The 22,819-nt window shown below is 40.5% G+C and overlaps 1 protein-coding gene across 2 annotated transcripts in view; it reads left to right on the top strand.

Annotated features, from left to right (window-relative positions):
- Positions 1-22,819, top strand: part of FGF2 (fibroblast growth factor 2) — an 88,670-nt gene that overhangs the window by 56,204 nt on the left and 9,647 nt on the right. Inside the window, exon 3 of one of the 2 annotated variants that reach the window (XM_089302540.1) lies at positions 15,678-15,833. The exons of the other annotated variant lie outside the window; for it this stretch is intronic. Within the exon in view, the coding sequence (XP_089158666.1) occupies positions 15,678-15,704 (27 nt within the window). The 3' untranslated portion in view covers positions 15,705-15,833. Of the gene's footprint in view, positions 1-15,677; positions 15,834-22,819 lie in introns of those variants that run through there. 2 annotated transcript variants of the gene reach the window in all.

Here is a 22,819-nt window from a genome sequence, read left to right as displayed (position 1 = left end):
ATTTCTCTTTGTCAGTCTCTCCCTCTCTCTCAGTAACTCTAACTTTAAATAAATAAATTTTTTGAAAAAAAAAAAGCCAATAATTAGATTTATACAACTGAATATCAGATGGTCTCTGCTGTTAATGAGTCACAATGGGGAAGCAGAATAGTATATATCAGTTTTTGTAATCATGTTAAGGTTTTGAGAAATTACTTTTTCTTTTTTTAAAAAAATATTTATTTGGAAGGCAGAGTTACAGAGAGGCCGAGGTGTTGGGGGTGGGGGAGAGAGAAGTCTTCTATCTTCTGGTTCACTCCCTAAATGGCCACAATGACTGGAGCTGGGCTGGTCCAAAGCCAGGAGCTTCTTTGGGTCTCTCATGCAGGTACAGGGGCCCAAAGACTTGGGCCATCTTCCACTGCTTTCCCAGGCCATAGCAGAGAGCTGGATTGGAAGTAGAGCAGCCAGAATTTGACCCAGTACCTGGATGGGATGCCGGCGCTGCAGGTGGTGGCTTTTACCCACTCTGTCATAGCTCTGGCCCTGAGAAATTACTTTTCAATTTTGCATGTATGTGTAGCAATAAGAAGTGCTGTGATGTCTGAAAGGAAGTGATTAAACTTACCTAGAATTGAGGAAGATGTTATATAAATAGGATTTTAAACTTTTTTTTTTTTATTTGAAAGGCAGACAACCTTTCATTTGCTGATTCACTCTCTAAATGCCCACAACACCCAGAGCTGGGCCAGGCTGATGCCAGGAACCCGGAACTCCATTCGGGTCTCCCATGCAGGTGGCACAGACAAGTCACCATCGCTACTGCCTCCCAGGCTGCGAATTAGCAGGAAGCTGGAACCAAGAGCCAACACTTAAACCTAGGCACTCCAATATGGGGGTGCAGCCATACCAAGTGTCATCTTAAATATTTGTTTATTTGCTTATTTGATAGGCTGTGTGACAGAGAGAGAGAGAGCCAGAGATCTTCCATCCACTGGTTCACCTCCCAGATGGCTGCAATTTTAGGTCCTGAAGAGGAAGCAGTTCACCTGGTAGTTAGGGAGTATAAGGAGTAAGAATGAAGGAATGGATAATTCTAGACATAACACATGCAAAGGCCTAGATACAGAAAACTGCCTGGGGTTACATTCAGATGATGAGAACCTGGCGATGACAATAGGACAGAGAGCACTGCATGAAGTGCTAGCACCTGCGGTTGATTAGATTTAGGAGTGAAGTCGAGGCAGGCAGCAAAGATGGCTCCTAGGTTTCTGGTTTTGATGAGAAGGTAGAAAAAGGGGAAGGAGGAGAAGAGCATGTTTTAGGGAAGATGGAAAGTTTAAATTTGGATGCATTTAGTTTGAGTTGGCTAAGGGAAAGCCAGGTGAAGGTGGTTACTAGGTAGTTGGGATTGTAAATCTGGGGTTTGAAGAAGAGATCTGTGTTGCTTTACGATGTGGGTGTCATCAGTCTGTAGGCATTAGTTAATCAGCGGGATGGATGAATTTTCCTAGGTAAAAAATGTAGGTCTAAAAGACTGACAACATGAGACTTTCACTTCGACTCTGTTGCCCTTTCTAGCAGTGTGTTGTCATATCCAGAAGTGATGTAAAATGTTGGGAATCGTACTAGAGCAATATTTTAAATATTTCCTAGAACAGTTAACCAAGAAAAAATTTTGGATGACCTTGATAACTGTGGTGGAATGAACAAGAAGGGTTTCCAACCTTACCGTTTTTACCTTAGAAAATGACAAAACACTGTGGCTTCTGGTGTTTGTTTCACTACCAACAGAGGGAGTGGTAGAGAAAAGAAAAAAGATACATGCAACGTTTGCATCTATTACAACTACCTCTGGACAATACCAGTAAAAAGGTCAGAAAGCCACAGACTTTTCTACATCTGACTTCATCTGGCTCATTGAGTGCCTTGAGATTAATGATTACTCTGGTTTTATAGTTACTGAGAGGAGAAGATCCAGTGACCTAGTAATCATAGTGACCTGGGATGATAGTCTTCAGATGGGTTGTTAGCTCCAGAACATAGGCTGGAATATCAGTATTACCATAGTGATAAAAAGGCTCAGAACTGTCAAAAGTGATAGAAGCAGAAGCCATTCTACATTGAAGTGCATCTGTGAAACAACTGGGGGACATATACAAGAAGACAAGTTAAAGAACTGTAGACCTGAAAACTGAACCGTTGTCTCATTCTTACAGAATTCTGTGCAAGTTAGAATTCAGAGTTGACTTTTTTCTGCAAATAGGCATTGAGCTTCCTACACTGTTGAATCTGTACCATCAGAAGCATAATGTGCTCAAAAATAGTGTTTTCTAGTTTATTCTTTAGTCCCAAAGGAATTTCCATAAGATTATGGTCATAGCATTTTATTTAGTCCACCATGTATTTCTGTCTTTGTGGGTATGTGTTAACTTTCCTGAGGCAATAGATTCCCACCAGGTTGATGCAATCTGAATTAATTTAACAGTGCATAGAAACTTATCACAAACTCTCTGTAGGGACAAAGCCTCAGCTGTTAAACATAAATTGAAAATTCAGGATTTATCTGTCTCCTTTATGGAATAGGACCAGCCAAAATCCAGTTGTTGTAACTGCTTATTACGTATGTTCCAGCTCCCATCATAGAGCCTACTCTTGCCAAGTTCCCGAATTAATCCCTAGTTGTACAATCCAATTTGTGTGGCTTGCTGCCATGCCTTTTCAGCAGCAGTCTCATCGGTTTTAAACTGGTGTGGAGGGGCTGTGTCAGTCCTCAGATGACGAAGGAATCATCAATTAATGCTTAAAGGGGTGGGCTAGGTGTTGCACTAAGTCGCATATTTCTCTCTGAGTCAGATCCATACACGGGGATCTGTTAACAATAACTTCTGGTGTCAGTCCAGTATTCTGATCTGGGGCTGCGTTTGGGACTGCAGATGTGCCTTGTAACCCCGGGGAAACTGGGCTTTATGAATTTGCACTTGCCAAAGTCATAAAACCTCCCATTCTTTTTCCACTTGGCCCCATTTCAGACTGCTTTGTTAATGGCATGTCCCTGGGTGCTTTTGCATTTTAATCTGTGTGTGATTTCTGCAGTGATTTGAAAACATGCCAATTTCCTCTTAGAATACTCTAGATAAATAAAATATTTTGTTTCTAAGAGTCATGTTAGGTTGATTATTACCAGAGTATGAGAAAAGACTAATCTGTGTACCAATATTTTTCTGGCAACACTTTCATTATTAATGTCATGAATGCTTTCAGGTTAGAGACTTCTTGTTGTTGAAAACGTTTCTTAAATGTCTTTTCTCTCCTGTCAAAGCTAGTAAATGTGAAAGTTCAAACAGTAGCTATATTTAATTACCAAAGCCTATCTATGGAGGTTGAAATTGAATAGTTCTTTAATACACAACATATTCCTTACTCAGTTCCATAGCAGGATAAGTTTTGTTGCTATGAGCAACAGAAGCCCAGAACAAATATTAGGATTTATGATTTCTTAAGTACTCTTAAGGTTGTAGATTTTTTAAAAAACTTACATAAAATGAATTTAATTGTGGTTTTAAATTTAAGTCACCAAACTCAGTGTTGTGTTACCAATGGTATGATAGAATTTGGTCTTTGTGAGAAGGTTGCATGGTATTTCATATATAATAATAGAGATCATGTTACCTGAACAAAATAGCTCCGTACTAGAAGGTAACTTGTATTGATGTACAGTAGTGAAATATTAAATAAGTTATTTATATTCTCTGAGGATATGGAGTTACTTTTTTATAAAAGTAAAAGACTTATAGAATAACTTTTTTAGTTGAGGGACCTTCATAATAAAATGAGAGCCACAATACAGTTCAGTAGGGAAAGTAGATTTTTGAGGATTCAGCCATCCTAATTGACAATCTATACTGACCAAGCTTGTTAGAAATACACAGTTGAACAGGAATGTCTATCATTTTTGAGGCTAAATACTAGGAAAATTTACTATTTAATAAGAATTACTGCTTTTATAAATCAGTATGAAAAATTTCACACAACTCATTTGTAAGATTCAGAACAAATTTACTTTTAACTTTTCATAATTTCTGTGTTTCATTTTTGTTCTGAAATACTCAGCCTTGGTACTAACATCATGTCTGTTTTTAATTCTCAGAAGTGGTGTAAGCAAAAGCATATTAGGATTACTATTGAGCTATTGAGCAAATTCCTTTATGAGCCAAAACTGCAAAAATCAAAGTACTGTAAAAGAATAAACAACTCAGAAAACAGACCAAAGGGAAGTGGCCGTAAGGTTCAGATCTACAATTTAGCCGTGGACAGGAATCGTGAGGCCAGTGTGCAAGGTGAGGGTGGTAGGGAAGGGGTTGAAGACTTGGGGAGTGAAAGGAAAATTTGCTTACTTTTTTTCTTATTGTATACACAGGCTGTTGGAGATTGGGGGCGGGGGCCTTAAAGATACTCTTTCTCAATTGTGTTTTACAGAGGAGGAGAGTCAAGCCCAGAGAAGTGGTAACTTGGTCCAGGTTTGTTAGGGATCAAGGCAAGCTTGGAATCCAGGTTTCCTGGGCCACAGCAGATATTCACAGATGCCAAGTTAGGATAGTCAGACTTTGGAATGGGCCATCTGATGTAGTTGCCTCAGAGATTAAGCAGTCCATGAAGTTAAATTGGATTCTGTATGTCATTTGCTACTCTGGACTTTCCCTGAACCTAGTTCTCTAGTTCACATTTATTTTTTAAATATCACTGGATTGTGTTTTTGTTCTCAGCTAGCTAAAATAGTTTGATTGTTCATTAAGTTAGTAAATATTTATTGACCGCTTACTATATGCCAGGCTTGGATACAGCAGTAAATACAGGAGATGAAAATCCTCACAGGGCCATTTACTCTTTGATAAAGCAAAGTGATCTATCTATCTGCCTGTGAATGACTTAAATTTGGGCACGGTTGATGAGCACAAAAAAATGAAGTACTTTTATTTTCATATTATAGCTAGAGTTAATGTATTGTTACTTGAGAAATTTATTACTTCTGGTAGTACTTGTAGGTGGCTTTAGGGACAGTGTTTTGGACAGTGTTTTTGTTTTGTTTTGTTTTTGACAGGCAGAGAGAGTTGGACAGTGAGAGAGAGAGAGAGAGAAAGGTCTTCCTTCTGTTGGTTCACCCCCCAAATGGCTGCTACGGCCGGTGCACTGCACTGATCCGAAGCCGGGAACAAGGTGCTTCCTCCTGGTCTCCCATGGGGTGCAGGGCCCAAGGACTTGGGCCATCCTCCACTGCCTTCCCTGGCCACAGCAGAGAGCTGGACTGGAAGAGGAGCAACCAGGGCAGAATCCAGCACCCCAACCAGGACTAGAACCCAGGGTGCCGGCGCCGCAGACAGAGGATTAACCTAGTGAGCTGCGGAGCCGGCCTTTAGGGACAATTTTTTTAAAAAAAGATTTTTAAAGTTTTTAATTGGCACAATACTTATATTTTTGTAGTACAGTGCAATAATCCTATACATGTAAATAATGTGTAATGAGCAAATAAGGGTAAGTTTTATTTATTTTTTTTTCATTAAATTTTAGCATTAGAATAGTTCTGGGTTTATAGAAAAGTTGTAAAGATAGTACAAAGAATTTCTATATACTCCACACAGTTTCTATTACTGAGATAGTCTTGTCATAACTAATGACTGAATGCTAATAAATTCTTATTAGCTAAAGTTCATACTTTATTCACATTACTCAGGGTGGTTTTTTTTTTTTTTTTTTTTTAAACTTTTATTTAATGCATATAAATTTCCAAAGTACGACTTATGGATTACAATGGCTTCCCCCCCATACCGTCCCTCCCACCCACAACCCTCCCCTTTCCCACTCCCTCTCCCCTTCCATTCACATCAAGATTCATTTGGGTTGATTCATATCTTAGTTGTTATGAATTGAGCTGCAGTAAATATAGAGGTACAGATAACTCTTTCATATGCTGATTTCACTTCCCTTGGGTAAATTCCCAGGAGTGGGATGGCTGGGTCATATGGTAGGTCTGTATTTAGATTACTGAGGTATCTCTATACTGTCTTCTACAATGGCTATACAAGTTTACATTCCCACCAACAGTGGATTAGGGTACGTTTTCCTCCATGTACTCACCAGCATTTGTTGTTTGTTAATTTCTGTATCATAGTCTTTGTAACTGGGATAAAGTTAAACCTCATTGTGGTTTTGATTTGTATTTCCCTGATGGCTAGTGATCCTGAGCATTTTTTTCTTGTGTCTATTGGCTATTTAGATTTCTTCTTTTGAAAAATGCCTGTTTAAGTCCTTTGCCCAGTTTGTAACTGGGTTTTCTGTTTTGCTGTTGTTGAGTTTCTTGATTTCATTATATATTCTGCTTATTAAACCTTTTTCACTTGTATAGTTTTCAAATAATTTCTCCCATTCTGTTGGTTGCCTCTTTGCTGAATGTTTCTTTTGCAGTGCAGAAGCTTTTCAATTTGATGTAATCCCATTTATCAATTTTGGCTCTGATTTCTTGTGCCTCTGGGGTCTTTTTCAAGAACTCTGACTATGCCAATGTCTTCAGGGTTTCCCCTATGTTCTTTAATAATCTGATGGATGGTATTGGGTCATAGATTTATGTGTTTGATCCATTTTGAGTGGTTTTGTGTGAAGTGTAAGGTTGGGGTCTAGCTTCATACTTCTGCACCCAGAAATCCAGTTTTCTAAGTACAATTTGTTGAAGACACTGTCCTTGCTCAGGGATTGGTTTTGGCTCCTTTGTCAAAGATAAGTTTGTTGTGGATGCATGGGTTGATTTCTGGTGTTTATATTCTGTTCCATTGGTCTATCAGTCTGTTTTTGTACAAGTGCCAAGCTGTTTTGATTATAACTGCCCTGTAATATGTCTTGAAATCTGGCATTTTGATGCTTCCAGCTTTGTTTTTGTTGTATAAGTTGGCTTTAGCTATTCAGAGTCTCTTGTGTTTCCATATGAATTTCAGCATCATTTTTTCCTGTATCTAAGAAGAATGTTCTTGGTATTTTGATTGGTATTGCATTGAATCTGTAAATTGCTTTTGGTAGTATGGGATATTTTGATGATATTGATTCTTCTACTCCATGAACATGGTAATTTTTCCATTTTTTGATGTTTTTTTTCTGTTTCTTTAATGTTTTGTAATTTTCATTATAGAGATTTTTGACATCCTTGGTTAAATTTATTCCAAGGTATTTGATTTTTTTGTAGCTATTGTGAATGGGGTTGATCTTAAAAGTTCTTTCTCAGTCATGGCATTGTCTGTGTATACAAAGGCTATTGATTTTTGTGTGTTGATTTTATATACTGCAACTTTACCAAACTCTTCTATGAGTTCCATTAGTTGCTTAGTGGAATCTTTTGAATCCTCTATGTATAGAAGCATGTCATCTCGGGGCTGGCTCACATTGCTAATCCTCCGCCTGTGCCGGCATCCCATATGGGTGCCGGGTTTTAGTTCTGGCTGCTCCTCTTTCAGTCCAGCTCTCTGCTGTGGCCTGGGAGGGCAGTGGAATATGGCCCAAGTGCTTGGGCCCCTGCACCCGCATGGGAGACCAGGAAGAAGCACCTGGCTCCTGGCTTTGGATTGGTGCAATGCCAGCCGTAGCAGCATTTGGGGAGTGAACCAATGGAAGGAAGACCTTCCTCTTTGTCTCTCTCTGTCACTGTCTGTAACTCTACCTGTCTAATAATAATAAAAAAAAAAGAAGCATGTCATCTCAAACAGGGATAGTTTGCATTCCTCCTTCCAAATTTGTATCCCTTTGATTTCTTTTTCATGCCTAATGGCTCTGGCTAAAACTTCCAGGACCATATTATATAGCAATGGTGAGAGTGGGCATCCTTGTCTGGTTCTGGATCTCAGTGGGAATGCTTCCAGCTTTTCCCCATTCAATAGGATGCTGGCCATGGATTTGTCATAAATCACCTTGATTATGTTGAGCAATGTTCCTTCTATACCCAATTTGAAGTTTTCATCACAAAAGGGTGTTGTATTTTATCAAATGCTTTCTCTGTGACTACTGAGATAATCATATAGTTTTTATTCTTCAATTTGTTAATGTGATGTATCACTTTTATAAATTTGCAAATGTTGAACCATCCCTGCATCCCAGGGATAAATCCCATTTGGTCCGGGTGAATGCTCTTTCTGATGTGTTGTTGGATTCGATTGGCTAGTATTTTGTTGAGGATTTTTTGCATTCCTATTCATCAGGGAAATTGGTCTGTAGTTTTCTTTCTCTGTTGTATCTTTTTCAGGTTTGGGAATTAAGTTGATGCTGGCTTCATAGAAGGAGTTTGGGAGGATTCAATCTTTGAATTGTTTTGAATAGCTTGAGAAGAATTGTAATTGGTTCTTTAAATGTCTGATAGAATTCAGCAGTGAAGCCATCCTGCTCCTGGGCTTTTCTTTGTTGGGAGGGTCTTTATTACTGATTAAATTTCTATCTTAGTTATTGGTCTGTTTAGGTTTTCTGTGTCTATGAGTCAATTTAGGTAGATTGTGTGTGTCCAGGAATCTACGCATTTCCTCTAGGTTTTTTGATTTGTCGGCATACAGCTCTTTGTAGTGGTTTCTCTTGATTCATCTTATTTCTGTGGTGTCTGTTGTTGCGTTTCCTTTTTCATCTCTAATTTTATTGATTTGGGGCCCCTCTCTCCTTTTTTTGGTTTATTTGGGTCAATAGTGTGTCAATTTTGTTTATTTTTTCAAGAAACCAGCTCTTTGTTTTGCTAATCTTTTGTATTCTTTTTCTGTTTCAATTTTGTTTATTCTCTAATTTTAATTATTTCTGTTCTAGTTTTGGGTTTGGTTTGCTGTTGTTTTCTAAGATGCATTGATAGCTCATTTGGTCCCTTTCCATTTCTTGATGTAGGCACCATTTATTGTTAACTTTCCCCTTAACACTGTTTTTGCTATATTCCATAAGTTTTGATATATTGTATTTTTTTCCAGAAATTTTTTGAATTTCTCTTTTGATATCTTCAGTGACCCACTGTTCATTCAGGAGCATGTTGTTCAGTCTCCATGTGTTTGTATATGTTTCAGAGGTTCCTGTGTTGTTGATTTCCAGTTTCATTCCATTGTGGTCACAGAGAATGCATGGTATGAATTACATTTTTTTAAATTTTCTGAGACTTGCTTTATGGCCTAGTATCTGGTGTATCCTAAGAAGGGTCTATGTACTGGTAAGAGGAATGTGTATTCTGCAACTGTAAGATGAAATGTGCTGTAGGTATCTGATAAGTCCATTTGGTCTAAAGTGTCGATTAACTCTGGTGTTTCCTTGCTTAGTTTCTGTTTGGTTGATCTGTCCATTGCTGAAAGTGGGGCATTTAGTCTCCCATTACTATTGTATTATAGTCTATGTCTCCTTTTAGATCCATTAACATTCTTTTACATAGCTATGTGCCCTGTAATAAGGTGTGTATATGCTTATTATAGTCACATCTTCCTGTTGTATTGATCCCTTAATCATTACATAGTGCCTTTCTTTGTCTCTTTTAACAGTTTTGGTGTTAAGGTCTATTTTGTCTGGTATTAGGATGGCTACACCAGCTCTTTTTTGGTTCCTGTTAGCATGGAATATCTTTACATTTTTTTCATTTTCAGTCCGTGTGTATCTTTGTTAGTGAGGTTTATTTCTTGTAGGCAGCAAATTAGTGGGTTTTGTTTTTTAATCTATTTTTAGCCAGTCTGTATCTTTCAACTGGAGAGTTGAGGCCATTTACATTCAATGTGACTATTGATAATAATAACTTGGCCCTGTCATTTTTCCATAAATATTTATATTGTTTACTTAGGATTTCCTTTGTACTTTTACTGGGAGATTTTCTGCCTTCACCTTCTTTCATAGTAATGATAATGTTTCTGTGTTTCTGTGTGTAACATATCCTTAAGCATCTTTTGTAAGGCTGAATGCATGGTAAGAAATTCTTTCAGTTTCTGTTATGGTAGGTCTTTATTTCACCTTCATTCATAAATGAGAGCTTTGCAGTGTACAGTGCTCTGAGTTGTCAATTTTTTTCTCTTAAGACTTGGAATATTTCTCGCCATGTCTCCTAGTCTTTAGGGTTTCTGGTGAGAAGTTAGCTGTGAGTCTAATTGGAGATCCTCTGAATGTATCCTGGCATTTCAGTTGTGCACATTTTAGAATCTTTTCTTTGTTTTACTATGGAGAGTTTGACTATAGTGTGTCATGTTGATCTATTCTAGTCTTATCTATTTGGAGTTCTGTGTGCTTCCTGCACTTGGATGTCCCTTTCTTTCTCCAAATTGGGGAAGTTTTCTGTAATTATTTCAGTTAAAAGGCCTTGTAATCCATACTCTTTTTCCAAAGCTTCAGGAAACTCTAGAGCCCATATTTTGGGTCACTTGGTAGTATCCCATATGTCTCCAACACTGTGTTTTTTTCTTGTATTTTATTTTTTGGTCTGACTGTAAATTTTCCTGAGATGTGTCTTCTAACTCGGCTATTCTTTCTTCTAATTCACTGAGTCTATTGTTAAGGCTTTCTGGCATATTTTTTATTTGTTCTATTTAATTCTTCATTTCCAATATTTCCCTTTAAAATTCCAATTTCATGGGGAAAATGTTCAGTCATGTAATATATGGATTTCTTAAATTCATGGATTTACTTTGATTACTTCTAAGCAATCCTATGATCAATTTTTTGAATTCTGTTTCTGGTATTTCATCAATCTCTTTATCTTCACATTCTAGTATTGAAGTGTTATTGTGTTCTTTTGATGGTGTCATGTTGTCTTCCTTACTCTTTTCTTGCATTGTTTCATTTATTATTAGGCATTTGTGGAAATAATATTTTTTTTTCCCTGTGATGGTTTTTATCTTTGGACCCTGCCTTTGTGGCTTAGTAGAGTGTCTGCTCTTTCAGTGAATGCCCAGAGGTGTGTGTTGGGTATGGTCAGGTACTCTGTTCAGTGATCCAGAGTGAGAGGAGTGTCCAAGTGACACCCAAATGGAGTGTGGTAAATCTCTCTCTCTCTCTCTGTCTCTCTCTTTCTTTTCTTTTTTGTATCAGAGGGCTGGTTTGTTCAGTCCTGTTGGTGTAGTCTTTTTTTTTTTTTTAAAGATTTTATGTATTTTATTTCAGAGGTAGAGTTACAGCCAGTGAGAGGGAGACACAGAGAGAAAGGTCTTCCTTCCACTGGTTCACTCCCCAAATGACTGCAGCAGCCAGAACCATGCTGATCCAAAGCCAGGAGCCAGGAGCTTCTTCCCAGTCTCCCACATGGTTGCAGGGGCCCAAGGACTTGGGCCATCTTCTACTGCTTTCTCAGGCCACAGCAGAGAGCTGGATTGGAAGAGGAGTATCCGGGACTAGAACTGGCACCCATATGGGATGCTGGTGCCACAGGCAGAGGATTAACCTACTGCACCATGGCGCCAGCCCCTTGGTGTCATCTTATGCTCACCTCCTCTCCTCCAAGGAGACAATGCCTGGATGCTAGCCCCAGTGGGTACAGTATTCATCTGTGCTGCCACACGAACCACCCAAAGGATCTGCACAGTCCTTGGTGTGAGCTCAGATCCCGCAGCAATGACCCTCACCTGGGATTCAGGAAGTTTTGAGCATGTGGAGCTGCCCACAGTGACTGCCCAAAGTCCCATCACACCCGGTGCCATCCCATGCAGCCACAGTGTTTTCACAGTCACAGCACACAAGGCTCCCACAGTCAAGAGCACCCAGTCCACTGTCAGTTCTCCCAGCCAGGCTCGGGTGTCTCATTTCAGCTGGTTGTTGGATGTGCAGACACAAGCTGGTGCGGCTGTTTTATATGTCCAAAATGGTACCTGCCCTCTCTCAGCTAGTTATGACAGGATGCCTGCCCATTCTGGGTGGTTGGGGAGAGAGACATATGCCCCCTCTTTTTCCCCCTCTAGGTTGTCAGGTACATTTTTCCCTCACAGGGCTCCAAGCCAGACTCACACCAGGCTCTGCCTACAGCTTTACTGCCAGTGGCTTGGGCTGCTGCAGTCCTGTCTCACCTCACTCTCCAAAGCTGGTGCTGAGGCTCTCAGCTGCTGGGGTCCTGAGTTGTGTGCATCCACACCCTCGACATAGTTCCTCAGGGTCCCTCTAATTTGTGTGAAGTTTCCTCTGCTAATTCTTCCCTGAGATTGCACTTTCTCCACATTTTTTAAAACTATCTTCCCCTTAACTAGAGCATAAGCTCCTTCCCTGTTCCACCATCTTCTTACCATCTCCCCAGAGTCTTACGTTAAGTGGCTCCTGTACTCTTTATATACTCCTATCAATGTGTTTATTTTGAGCACTTCATTTTGGGCTGCAAGATATCCTAGGCTCATCTTGAATATTCTTTGCTCAAGCCTAGAAGGAGCCTTGGTTCCTTTTACTGGGAGTTGTATTAGAAACCATGATCTGGATGCTGGGTGTACTTGTTGCTATTGATTTGTCTTTGCTTCTAAGCCCTTTGGCTGACACTTGGAAATATGAGCATAAACTAACCTGAGTGTATACACATATCTTTACATATTTCTACATTTAGTTATCTGAATCCATATTTAAATATGAGTTGGTTCATATTGATGCCTTCAGTGCTAATTCATCAGTACCACATGAATGTTTCAGCCTTCTCTTGTTTGTAACTGCCTCCAAGAAGCCTAGTTCTCACCATCAATTAGGATCAGCTTTTCAATAAGGATCTCATATTATGCTGTTTTCATTTTGAAATTTCAGAGTAACTATCTAGACAAAAACCAAGTCAAGCTACTTATTAAGTATTGATTTTGCCTCCTCCTGTTAAATTAGATTCTTCACTATTTAGATACTCTCTACAGGGGTCAGACTCAGCACCATCTTAAATTATTAGCATCATCAATATCAGTTATGGGACTCCACTTACAGGACTGTGTGCTAAGCTAGATGATGTGAAAAGACTCTGGGGAAACATTTTTTAAAAAATTTATTAATTTATTTGAAAGAGTTAGAGTAAGAGAGAGACAAATAGATCTTCCATCTGCTGCTTCATCCCCAAATGGCCACAGTGGCCTGAGCTGGGAGCTGGGCCAAACTGAAGCCAGGAGCTTCTTCTGGGTCTCTCACATGGGTGCAGGGGCCCACGGTCTTTCCCCGGTGCATTAGCAGGGAGCTGGACTGGAAATGGAAGCTGGACTGGAACTGGCTTCCATATTGGATGCTAGCACTGCAGGTTGTGGCTTTACCCACTATGCCACAATGCCAGCCCCCAATTTTTTTTTTTTTAATAATTACTTATTTGAAAGGTGAAATGACAGGGAGAGAGACAAACAAAATGATCTTTAACTTCTGGTTCCCTCCCCAAATGGATGCAATATCCAAGTCTAGGGCAGGCTGAGCCAGAAGCCTGGAATTCCATTTGGGTCTCCCATGTGGTTAGCAGGGGCCCAAGCACTTGGGCCATTACCAGCTACCTTCCTAATGCATTATTAGCATGTGGTATAGTGAATTAAACTGCCATCCACAATGCCAGCATCTCATATTAGAGTCCCATCTGCAACTCCTCCCATCAAGTGTCCTGCATATGCCACTATGGCACAACTACAGCCCCTGGGGAAACCCTGAGTGTTGTTCCTTCACTAAAACATGACATATTTTTAACACTCTTACAGAAGTGTGAGAATATTTTAAAAATTCATGGAAAATAGAATTAAAAGCTGTTTTATTTTGGTGCAAAAGTATTTCAAAATAAATACACAGGCCGGTGCCACGGCTCACTAGGCTAATCCTCCACCTGCGGCACCAGCACACCGGGTTCTAGTCCCGGTTGGGGTGCCAGATTCTGTCCTGGTTGCTCTTCTTCCAGTCTAGCTCTCTGCTGTGGCCCGGGAAGGCAGTGGACGATGGCCCAAGTCCTCGGGCCCCTGCACCTACATGGGAGACCAGGAGGAACCTCCTGGCTCCTGGCTTCGGAGTAGCACAGCGTGCCAGCCGTAGCAGCCATTTGGGGGTGAACCAATGGAAAGGAAGACCTTTCTCTCTGTCTCTCTCTCTCTCACTGTCTAACTCTGCCTGTCAAAAAAATATATATTTGCACTGTTTTTTTTTTTCATAATAAGCATTTTATTTGAGTGTCTTGAAGATCCCTCATATTCATGAACTTAAATTTTTTTATTATATTTTTCTTTTGTTTCTTCTTGGTTTTCAAATTTTTTGAAAATATTTATTTATTTATTTGAAAGGCAGAATTACAGAGAAAGGGTAGAGACAGAGAGAAAGATATTCTGTCCACTGGTTCACTCCCCAAATGGCTCCAAGAACCAGGGCTGGGCCCTGCCAAAGCCAGGAGCCAGGAGATTGACCTTGGTCTCTCACATGGGTGCAGAGGCCCAAGGATTGGTATATCTTCCACTGCTTTCCTAGGCTATTTTTTTTTTAAATTTAAATTTTAATTTTTATTTTTTGACAGGCAGAGTGGACAGTGAGAGAGACAGACAGAGAGAAAGGTCTTCCTTTGCCGTTGGTTCACCCTCCAATGGCTGCTGCGGCCGGTGCACTGCGGCCGGCGCACGGCGCTGATCCAATGGCAGGAGCCAGGTACTTCTCCTGGTCTCCTATGGGGTGCAGGGCCCAAGCACTTGGGCCATCCTCCACTGCACTCCCTGGCCACAGCAGAGAGCTGGCCTGGAAGAGGGGCAACTGGGACAGAATCCGGCGCCCCGACCAGGACTAGAACCCGGTGTGCTGGCGCTGCAAGGCGGAGGATTAGCCTAGTGAGCCGCGGCGCTGGCCTTTCCTAGGCTATTATCAGGGAGCTGGATTGGAATTTGAGCAGCCAAGACTTGAACTGGCATCCATATGGGAACTGGTGTTGCAGGCGGAGTCTTAGCCTACTATGCCACAATGCTGGCTGCAGACTTCAAATTTTTGCACCATAATAAACTTACCTTTCAATTCCATTTTCTCCACAAACTTTAAGAGGTTCTCTTGTATATCCATAGCCCTTTTTTATATTGCATATCTTTTAGAATTGAGAATAATAGCTTATTGTAATTGTGCATAATTCACTTTCTATAATTGCAAATGAATTAGTACTTACCAGCTTCCAGATTCTATGATTATTAGCATTAGCAAGAGGGAAAGTAGGTTAAGTGCGGTATCTGTTGCTTAGTAGGAGCTCAATAAGTATTCATCTGAAACTCAGCATTTGCAAGACTGAATTGTATCCGGCGCCGCGGCTCACTAGGCTAATCCTCTGCCTTGCAGCACTGGCACACCGGGTTCTAGTCCCGGTTGGGGCGCTGGATTCTGTCCCGGTTGCCCCTCTTCCAGGCCAGCTCTCTGCTGTGGCCAGGGAGTGCAGTGGAGGATGGCCCAAGTGCTTGGGCCCTGCACCCCATGGGAGACCAGGAGAAGTACCTGGCTCCTGCCATCGGATCAGCGCGGTGCACCGGCCGCAGCGCGCCGGCCGCGGCGGCCATTGGAGGATGAACCAACGGCAAAGGAAGACCTTTCTCTCTGTCTGTCTCTCTCACTGCCCACTCTGCCTGTCAAAAAATTTAAAAAAAAAGACTGAATTGCAGATCTTTCCCTGTGAAATATGTTTCCTCTTCCAGCAGCTCCCATCTCAGTGGAAAACAAGTAGATAATTCTAGATCCTAAACTCCAATGCCATCCTTGATATCTTTTCTCACACACTGCCCATCATTTTTCAGGAAACTCTACCTTCTGAATACCCATAAGCAGACAGCTTCTTCCATCTCCACTGCCACCATGGTGATCTGAACTGCTATGCCCTCTGTGTCACAGAACAAGCCTCTACTGCTCTTCATGCGTCTGCTTTTGGCCCTCTGTGGACTTGGCAACCAGGGTAATCCTGGAAATGTATGCTAGATAATCTCACTTTGCTGCTCAAGAGCCTAGGGTGGCTCTCCGTTTTCTGAATAGGAGCCAAAATATTTACAGTGGCCTGTAAACCTGTAGGGATTTTATCCTCCATACCATCCTATCACCTCTGTGATCTCCATATCCAACTATTTTCCCATGGTGGCCCTTCGCATCAGACATACCGGCTGAATTTGCACTTTGGCACACTCTTCCCTAATACTTGGGTGGCTAATGCTTCGCCTCTTTCAAGTCTGCATTCAGACATCAATTTTTTCTTAATGAAGTCTGTTCGGGCCATAATATTTAACATTGCAACCTCACTTCTGTACTTATTACTCCCAGTCTCTCCTTCCCAGTTCAGTTTTACTTTTTTTCCATAGGATTTCTCATATTTTAACATAGAATATAATTTATTGCATGTTATATCTGCCCAAGCTAAAATGCTGGTGGCATAAAGTCAGGATCTTCAAAACACTTAATAAAATGCATATTATGAAAAAAACTGTGAATATATTTTGAAATACTTTTGAACCAAAATAAAACTTAGCTTTTAATTCTATTTTCCATGAACTTTTAAAAATATTCTCACACTCCTGTAAGAGTGTTAAAAATCTGTCATGTTTTAGTGAAGGGACTTTGTTTAGTTATATTCACTGACAGGTCCCAGGTACTTGGAGAAGAAAATGTATGTTGAATGAACAAATGAATTATTTGAATTCTGGTCTTTCTGTAGCCTCCAATTCTTTTTTTTAGTAAGTAATATATATTAATGCTTTAATATATGATAGGGAGAGTCATTGCATTTGACCTTTTTTAAAAGTTATATATATAAAAGATTTATGTATTTGAAAGACAGAGTTACAGAGAGAGATATAGGCAGAGAGGATCAGTCCCTAGATGGCTGCAACGGCCAGAGCTGAGCTGATCCGAAGACAGGAGCTTCTTCCGGGTCTCCCACATGGGTGCAAGGGCCCAAGGATTTGGGCCATCTTCTGCTTTCCCAAGCCATAGCAGAGAGCTGGATTGGAAGAGGAGCAGCCGGGACTAGAACCGTTGCCCATATGGGATGCCAGCGCTTTAGGCTAGGGTGTTAACCTGCTGTGCCACAGCACCGGCCCCCTTTTATATATATTTTTTAAAGATTTATTTTTTCCAAGAGTTACATGCAGAGAGAAGGAGAGGCTGAGAGAGAAGGAGAGGCAGAGAGAGAGAGAGGCGGAGAGAGAGGGAGAGGGAAGGGTGGGGAGAGAGGGAGAGGGGGAGAAGGGGGAGAAGGGGAGGGGGAGGGGGGAGAGGGAGGGAGGGAGGGAGGGTTTGCTGGTTTGCTCCCCAATTGGCCGCAACAGCCGGAGCTCAGTCATTCTGAAGCCATGAGCCAGGAGCTTCTTCCAGGTTTCCCACGTGAGTGCAAGGGCCCAAAGATTTGGGCCATTCTTCGCTGCTTTCCCAGGCACATTAGCAGAGATCTGGATTGGAAGTGGAGCAGCTGGGATTCAAACTGGTACGCATATGGGATGCTGGTACTGTAGGCTGGTGCTTTAACCTACTGTGCCACAGTGATGGTCCCTCCAATTAGTCTTTAAAAAACATTCAACAAAGTAAAGAAAAATTTAATGTAATGGAAGGGTGCCAGGTGAGCAAAAGGTATCTGCAATCTGAAATGTTCCAAGTACACTGAGATTTAAAGCTCCATTTGTTAGAATGGTGATAATTGTGTGAAAAGACTGTTGCAAGTTTACATGAAATGATGTGTGTGGAAGCAGTCAGTAACTATGAATTAAGGGATTTCCCAGCTCTTAGGCCTGTATAAATTCAGGCTTTACAAGCAAGGAACAACTCGTTACAAATCCTTTAAAGCCACTTAATCACTTCCTCTAAAGAGTCATTTTTCTCTTAAGTTAGTAAGCAAACACTGAGACTAGAGAAAGAGCTCTGTATGTGTTTACAAAGGTTAATAAAAATTATATTGCACCAGTTTAAATGGGAACACTGAGATCATAGTCATTGAAGATGATTTTTAAACTAAGAATGGGGAGAACTGGAAATTGTATTTACATTGGGCTGATTTTCTTCAGAACTGAATGTTGGCCCTACTGCCCATTTTAAAAAAGGAATGCAGGGCAAAGAAGTTGTCTAATAAATTGATGTGGCACAGACTAAGGTTTCCTTCCTTCCACTGTTTTTTTAAAGGTACAAGTAACCATTGTAAAACAAAATTTTTTTTGTGAGTTCCATGATGTAGCCCTTTAGTCCCTGGTACAATTTCTTTTCCCTCAGATATTAAGAACTGGCTGGAAAGGCAAACACTGCTGGCATAGGACGTATCACAGTAGGCCAGACATTGTGGGGAGTCCCAACTAGCAGGGCAGGGCATCCTGGAAGCTGACAGAACACCCCAAAATGGACATGCAACTGAGTGCTGCTGTTTAAGTCCACCTCTGGGGGATCACAGCCTGTGAAGCTCAGTGACTGCTTCTCACATCATCTTTGTGACTCCTGTGCCTTTTCACTCTTTATTTCCCCCTCCACCCTGTTCTTGACCTTAGTTCTGAGAAAGGGAAAGAGGATTTTTTTTTTCTCAGTGGCACTAAAAGTGACAAAAGTGAACTCACATGGATTAACTTGAGTTCCCAGAGGAAGTGTGCACTAGTTTATTTTCTTTTGCGGGGCCGGCTCCATGGCTCACTTGGTTAATCCTCCACCCGCGGTGCCAGCATCCCATATGGGCGCCCGGTTCTAGTCCTGGCTGCTCCTCTTCCATTCCAGCTCTCTGCTGTTGTCCAGGAGGGCAGTGGAGGATGGCCCAGGTGCTTGGGCCCCTGCACCTGCATGGGAGACCAGGAGGAAGCACCTGGCTCCTGGCTTTGGATCGGCGTAGCTCCAGCTATAGCGGCCACTTGGGGAGTGAACCAACGGAAGGAAGACCTTTCTCTCTCTCTCTCTCTCTAACTCTACCTGTCAAATAAAAAAAAATTTTTTTCTTTTGCTGTAACAAAATATATGAGGTTGGGTACTTTGTAAAGAAAGGAGGTTTATTTGCCTTTTTGGAGGCTGCAAGTGCAAGATCAGGTGGCGCCAGCTACCTGATTTAAGATCTGGCTAGAGCACTGTTGCCCACATCACATCATTTTTCAGATGGCATCATGATGGTAGTGTCTGTGAGAGGGAATGGCCACAAGGTAAGACAGGAAGCCAGGAGGGGACTGTCTTGTTATTTTTAACAACCCTTTCAAGAGAATTAACCAGAACCATCTTAGTTTCTTCCAAGGACTAAGCCACAGATTGACCTAATAACTTCCTACCACCTCTTCATCACAGAGGGAACCAAACTTTGAAGACATGAACCCTTGGAGAACACACTTAAACCACATATCTGAACCCTAGCAAAGAGTAATACATTTTCCCAAATGTAGAGAAAGTACTGGATTTGGAATACCTATATTATTCTAAGTTAAAGTGTTTCACTAGTAGCACATTTAGCTTACCAAAGCTTAGCATTCAAAGTTAGTCCTGTGTGTCTTAGTTTAAGCCTTCTGTAATGTATGTTTTTCTGTAAGGCTACCATTGATTTATTCACAACAGTCAGATTTGTTTATTAAAAATGTATTGCATAATGGGCAAATCAGTTACATTTATATTTTAGTTTTTAAAATTTCAGTTAATGGTAGTCAAAATACAAACCTAAGCAAATATCCAGGAATATTCTTTTTTCTAGAGGCAGATTATAGTATCTAATATTGTTCCCCTACTTTAGATGGTGGAGACACGTGTTATTCACTTGCAGTTCCCTCCCAGTCCTTTACTTTCAATTTTTGTTATTTTATTATTATGCCACCTCTTTTACCTTGTTGAAAAATTTATTTTTTTAAGGACTACAACTTCATGCATTTAATATGTACAGATTGGGGAACATGCTTCTTCCACCCCTACATCCCTCCTACCCATATTCCTGCCTTTCTTCCTCCTCCCACTTCCTTTCCCATTCTTATTTTTTAGAGATCAATTTTCAGTTAATTTTTGTACTCTCTACAGTAAGTAGAGAATTCACTGATTAGTACGAAGAAAAAAAGAAGTAAAGAACAAAAAACAATCAAGAAAAACGTTGTTCTCCAACACTCAAGGCAAGGGCTGTTCAAAATCATCTCATCTCAGTGTCAGTTTTGCTCCTATAGGTTACATTTTAAGTACTCTATTTATTACAAATCAGAGACACCATATGATATTTGTCTTTGTGTGACTCAGTTATTTCACTAAGTATAATGGTTTCTAGTTTGCATCCATTTTGTTGAAAATGACAGGATTTCATTTTTAATCATTGTGTAGTATTCAATAGTGTATACACACACACACACAATAATTTCTTTATCTAGTCTTCAGTTGATGGACATCTTTTTTTTTTTTAAGATTTATTTATTTATTTGAAAGTCAGAGTTACACAGAGAGAGGAGAGGCAGAGAGAGAGAGAGGTCTTCCATCTGATGGTTCACTCCCTAGTTGGCCCCAATGGCTAGAGCTGTGCCAATCAGGAGCCAGGAGCTTCTTCCAGGTCTCCCATGCGGGTGCAGGGGCCCAAGGACTTGGGCCATCTTCTACTGCTTTCCCAGGCCATAGCAGAGAGCTGGATGGGAAGTGGAGCAGCCAGGACTCGAACCGGTGTCCATATGGGATGCCAGTGCTTCAGGCCAGGGTTTTAACCTGCTGCTCCACAGCACCGGCCCTGGACATCTGGTTTGATTGCATATATAAGCTATTGTAAATTCAGCTGAAACGAACATGGGGGTACAGATAATTCCTTCATATGCTAATTTTGTTTCCTTTGGATAAATTCCCAGGATTAGGATGGCTGGGTCATATGGTAGGTCTATATGCAGCTTTCTGAGGTATCTCCATGCTGTCTTCCACAGTGGCTGTTCCAGTTTACAGTTCCACCAACAGTGGATTAAGGTTCCCTTCTCCCCTCATCCTCACCAGCCTTTGTTTGTTGACTTCTATATGAGAGCCATTCTAACAGAGGTGAGGTGAAACTGTATTGTGGTTTTGAATTGCATTTCCCTGGTGGCTAGTGATCCTGAACATTTTTTCATGTGTCTGTTAGCCATTTGAATTTCTTCTCTTGAAAAATGTCTGCTCAGGTCCTTTGTCCATTTGTTAGTTGTATTGTTTGTTTTGTTGTTGTTGAGTTCCCATTCTTTCAGTTGTCTCTTCAGTTTGCTGAGTGTTTCCTTTACAGTACAGAAGCTTTTCAGTTTGATGTAATCTCACTTGTTAATTTTGGCTTTGATTGCCTGTGCTTCTGGGGTGTTTTCCAAGAAGTCTTTCCCTATGCCAATGTCTTGTAGGGGTTTCCCCAGTGTTCTCTAGTAATTTGATGGTATTATGTCATAGATTTAGGCCTCTGATCCATTTAGAGTAGATTTTTCATTTTGTTTCTGTGGTATATGTTGTTACATTGCCTTTTTCATCTCAGATTTTATTGATTTGGGTCTTCTCTCTCCTTTTTTGGTTAGATGTGCCAGTGGTTTGCCAATTTTGCTTATTTTCTCAAAAAACAAGTTCTTCATTTCATTGATCTTTTGAATTTTTTGTTTCAATTTTGTTTATTTCTTCCTTAATTTTAATTATTTCTTTCCTCCTAAATTTGGGGTTTGGGTTGTTGCTTTTTTTCTAGACCCTTAGATGTATTGACAGCTCATTTATTTGGTGACTTTCCAGAACTTGATGTAGGCACTAATAGCTATAAACTTCTCTCCTAGCACTGCTTTTGCTGTATCCCATAAATTTTGATATGAGGTATTGCCATCTTTATTCATTTCCAGAAATTTTTAAATTTCTCTTTTGATTTCTTTTATGACCCACTGTTCATTTAGGAACATGTTGTTCAGTCTCCATGTGTTTGCATATGTTCTGGAGATTCTTGAGTTGTTGCTTTTGTGCTTCAGTGCATTTTGATCAGAGAAGGTGCATGGTATGATTTTTTTATTTTGAATTGTCTGAGACTTCCTTTATGGCCTAGAATATGGTCTATCCTGGAGAAAGTTCCATGCACTGCTGAGAAGACTGTGTATCCTGGAACTGTGTGGTGAAAAGTTCTGTTGATACCAATGAGGTCCATTTGGTCCATCGTGTCGATTAGCTCCGTTGTTTCTTTACTGATTATCTGTTAGTTGATCTATCCGTTGATGAAAGTGAGATGTTGAAGTCCCTTGTTACTGTTGTATTGGAGTCTGTGTCTCCCTTTAGATCTGTTAACAGATCTTTTAAAGAGCCAGGCACTCTGTAATTGGGTGTGTATATATTTATTATAGTCACGTCTTCCTGTTGAATTGATCTCTTCATCATTACATAGTGCCCTTCTTTGTCTCTTTTAACAATTTTTGTGTTAAAGTCTATTTTGTCTGCTATTAGGATGACTACACCTGACCCCTTTTCTTTCCATTTGCATAGAATCTCTTTTTTCAGCATTTCACTTTCAGTCTGTGTGTATTTTTGTAGGTGAGGTGTGTTTGTTGTAGGCAGAAAATAGATGGGTCTTGTTTTTTAATCCATTCTGCCAGTCTGTATCTTTAACTGGAGAGTTGAGACTATATTCAGTGTGACTACTGATAATAAAGACTTGGCCCTGCCATTTTTCTGTGAATATTCCTGTTGTCTACTTTGGATTTCTTTTGTACTTTTGGGGGATTTTCTGTCTTTACATTCTTTCATGATGGTGGGTTTCTTTCTGTGTGTAGCATATCCTTTAGCATCTTTTGTAAGGCTGGACACATGACAAATTGAATTTGTTATGGAAGGTCTTTTTACAAAAAATAAATATTTATTTGAAAGTCCGAGTTACACAGAGAAAGAGAGGAAGATAGAGGAGAGAGTGAGGTCTTCCACCTGCTGGTTCACTCCCCAATTGGCTGTAACAGCTGGAGCTGTGCTGATCTGAAGCCAAGAGCCTTCTCCAGGTCTTCCACGTAGGTATAGG

This window comes from Oryctolagus cuniculus, chromosome 8, assembly GCF_051225735.1.
Source record: "Oryctolagus cuniculus isolate XC-2025 breed Fujian yellow rabbit chromosome 8, ASM5122573v1, whole genome shotgun sequence".
NCBI classification, from domain to species: Eukaryota; Metazoa; Chordata; class Mammalia; order Lagomorpha; family Leporidae; genus Oryctolagus; species Oryctolagus cuniculus.
This window is presented reverse-complemented; position numbering and strand designations above follow the sequence as displayed.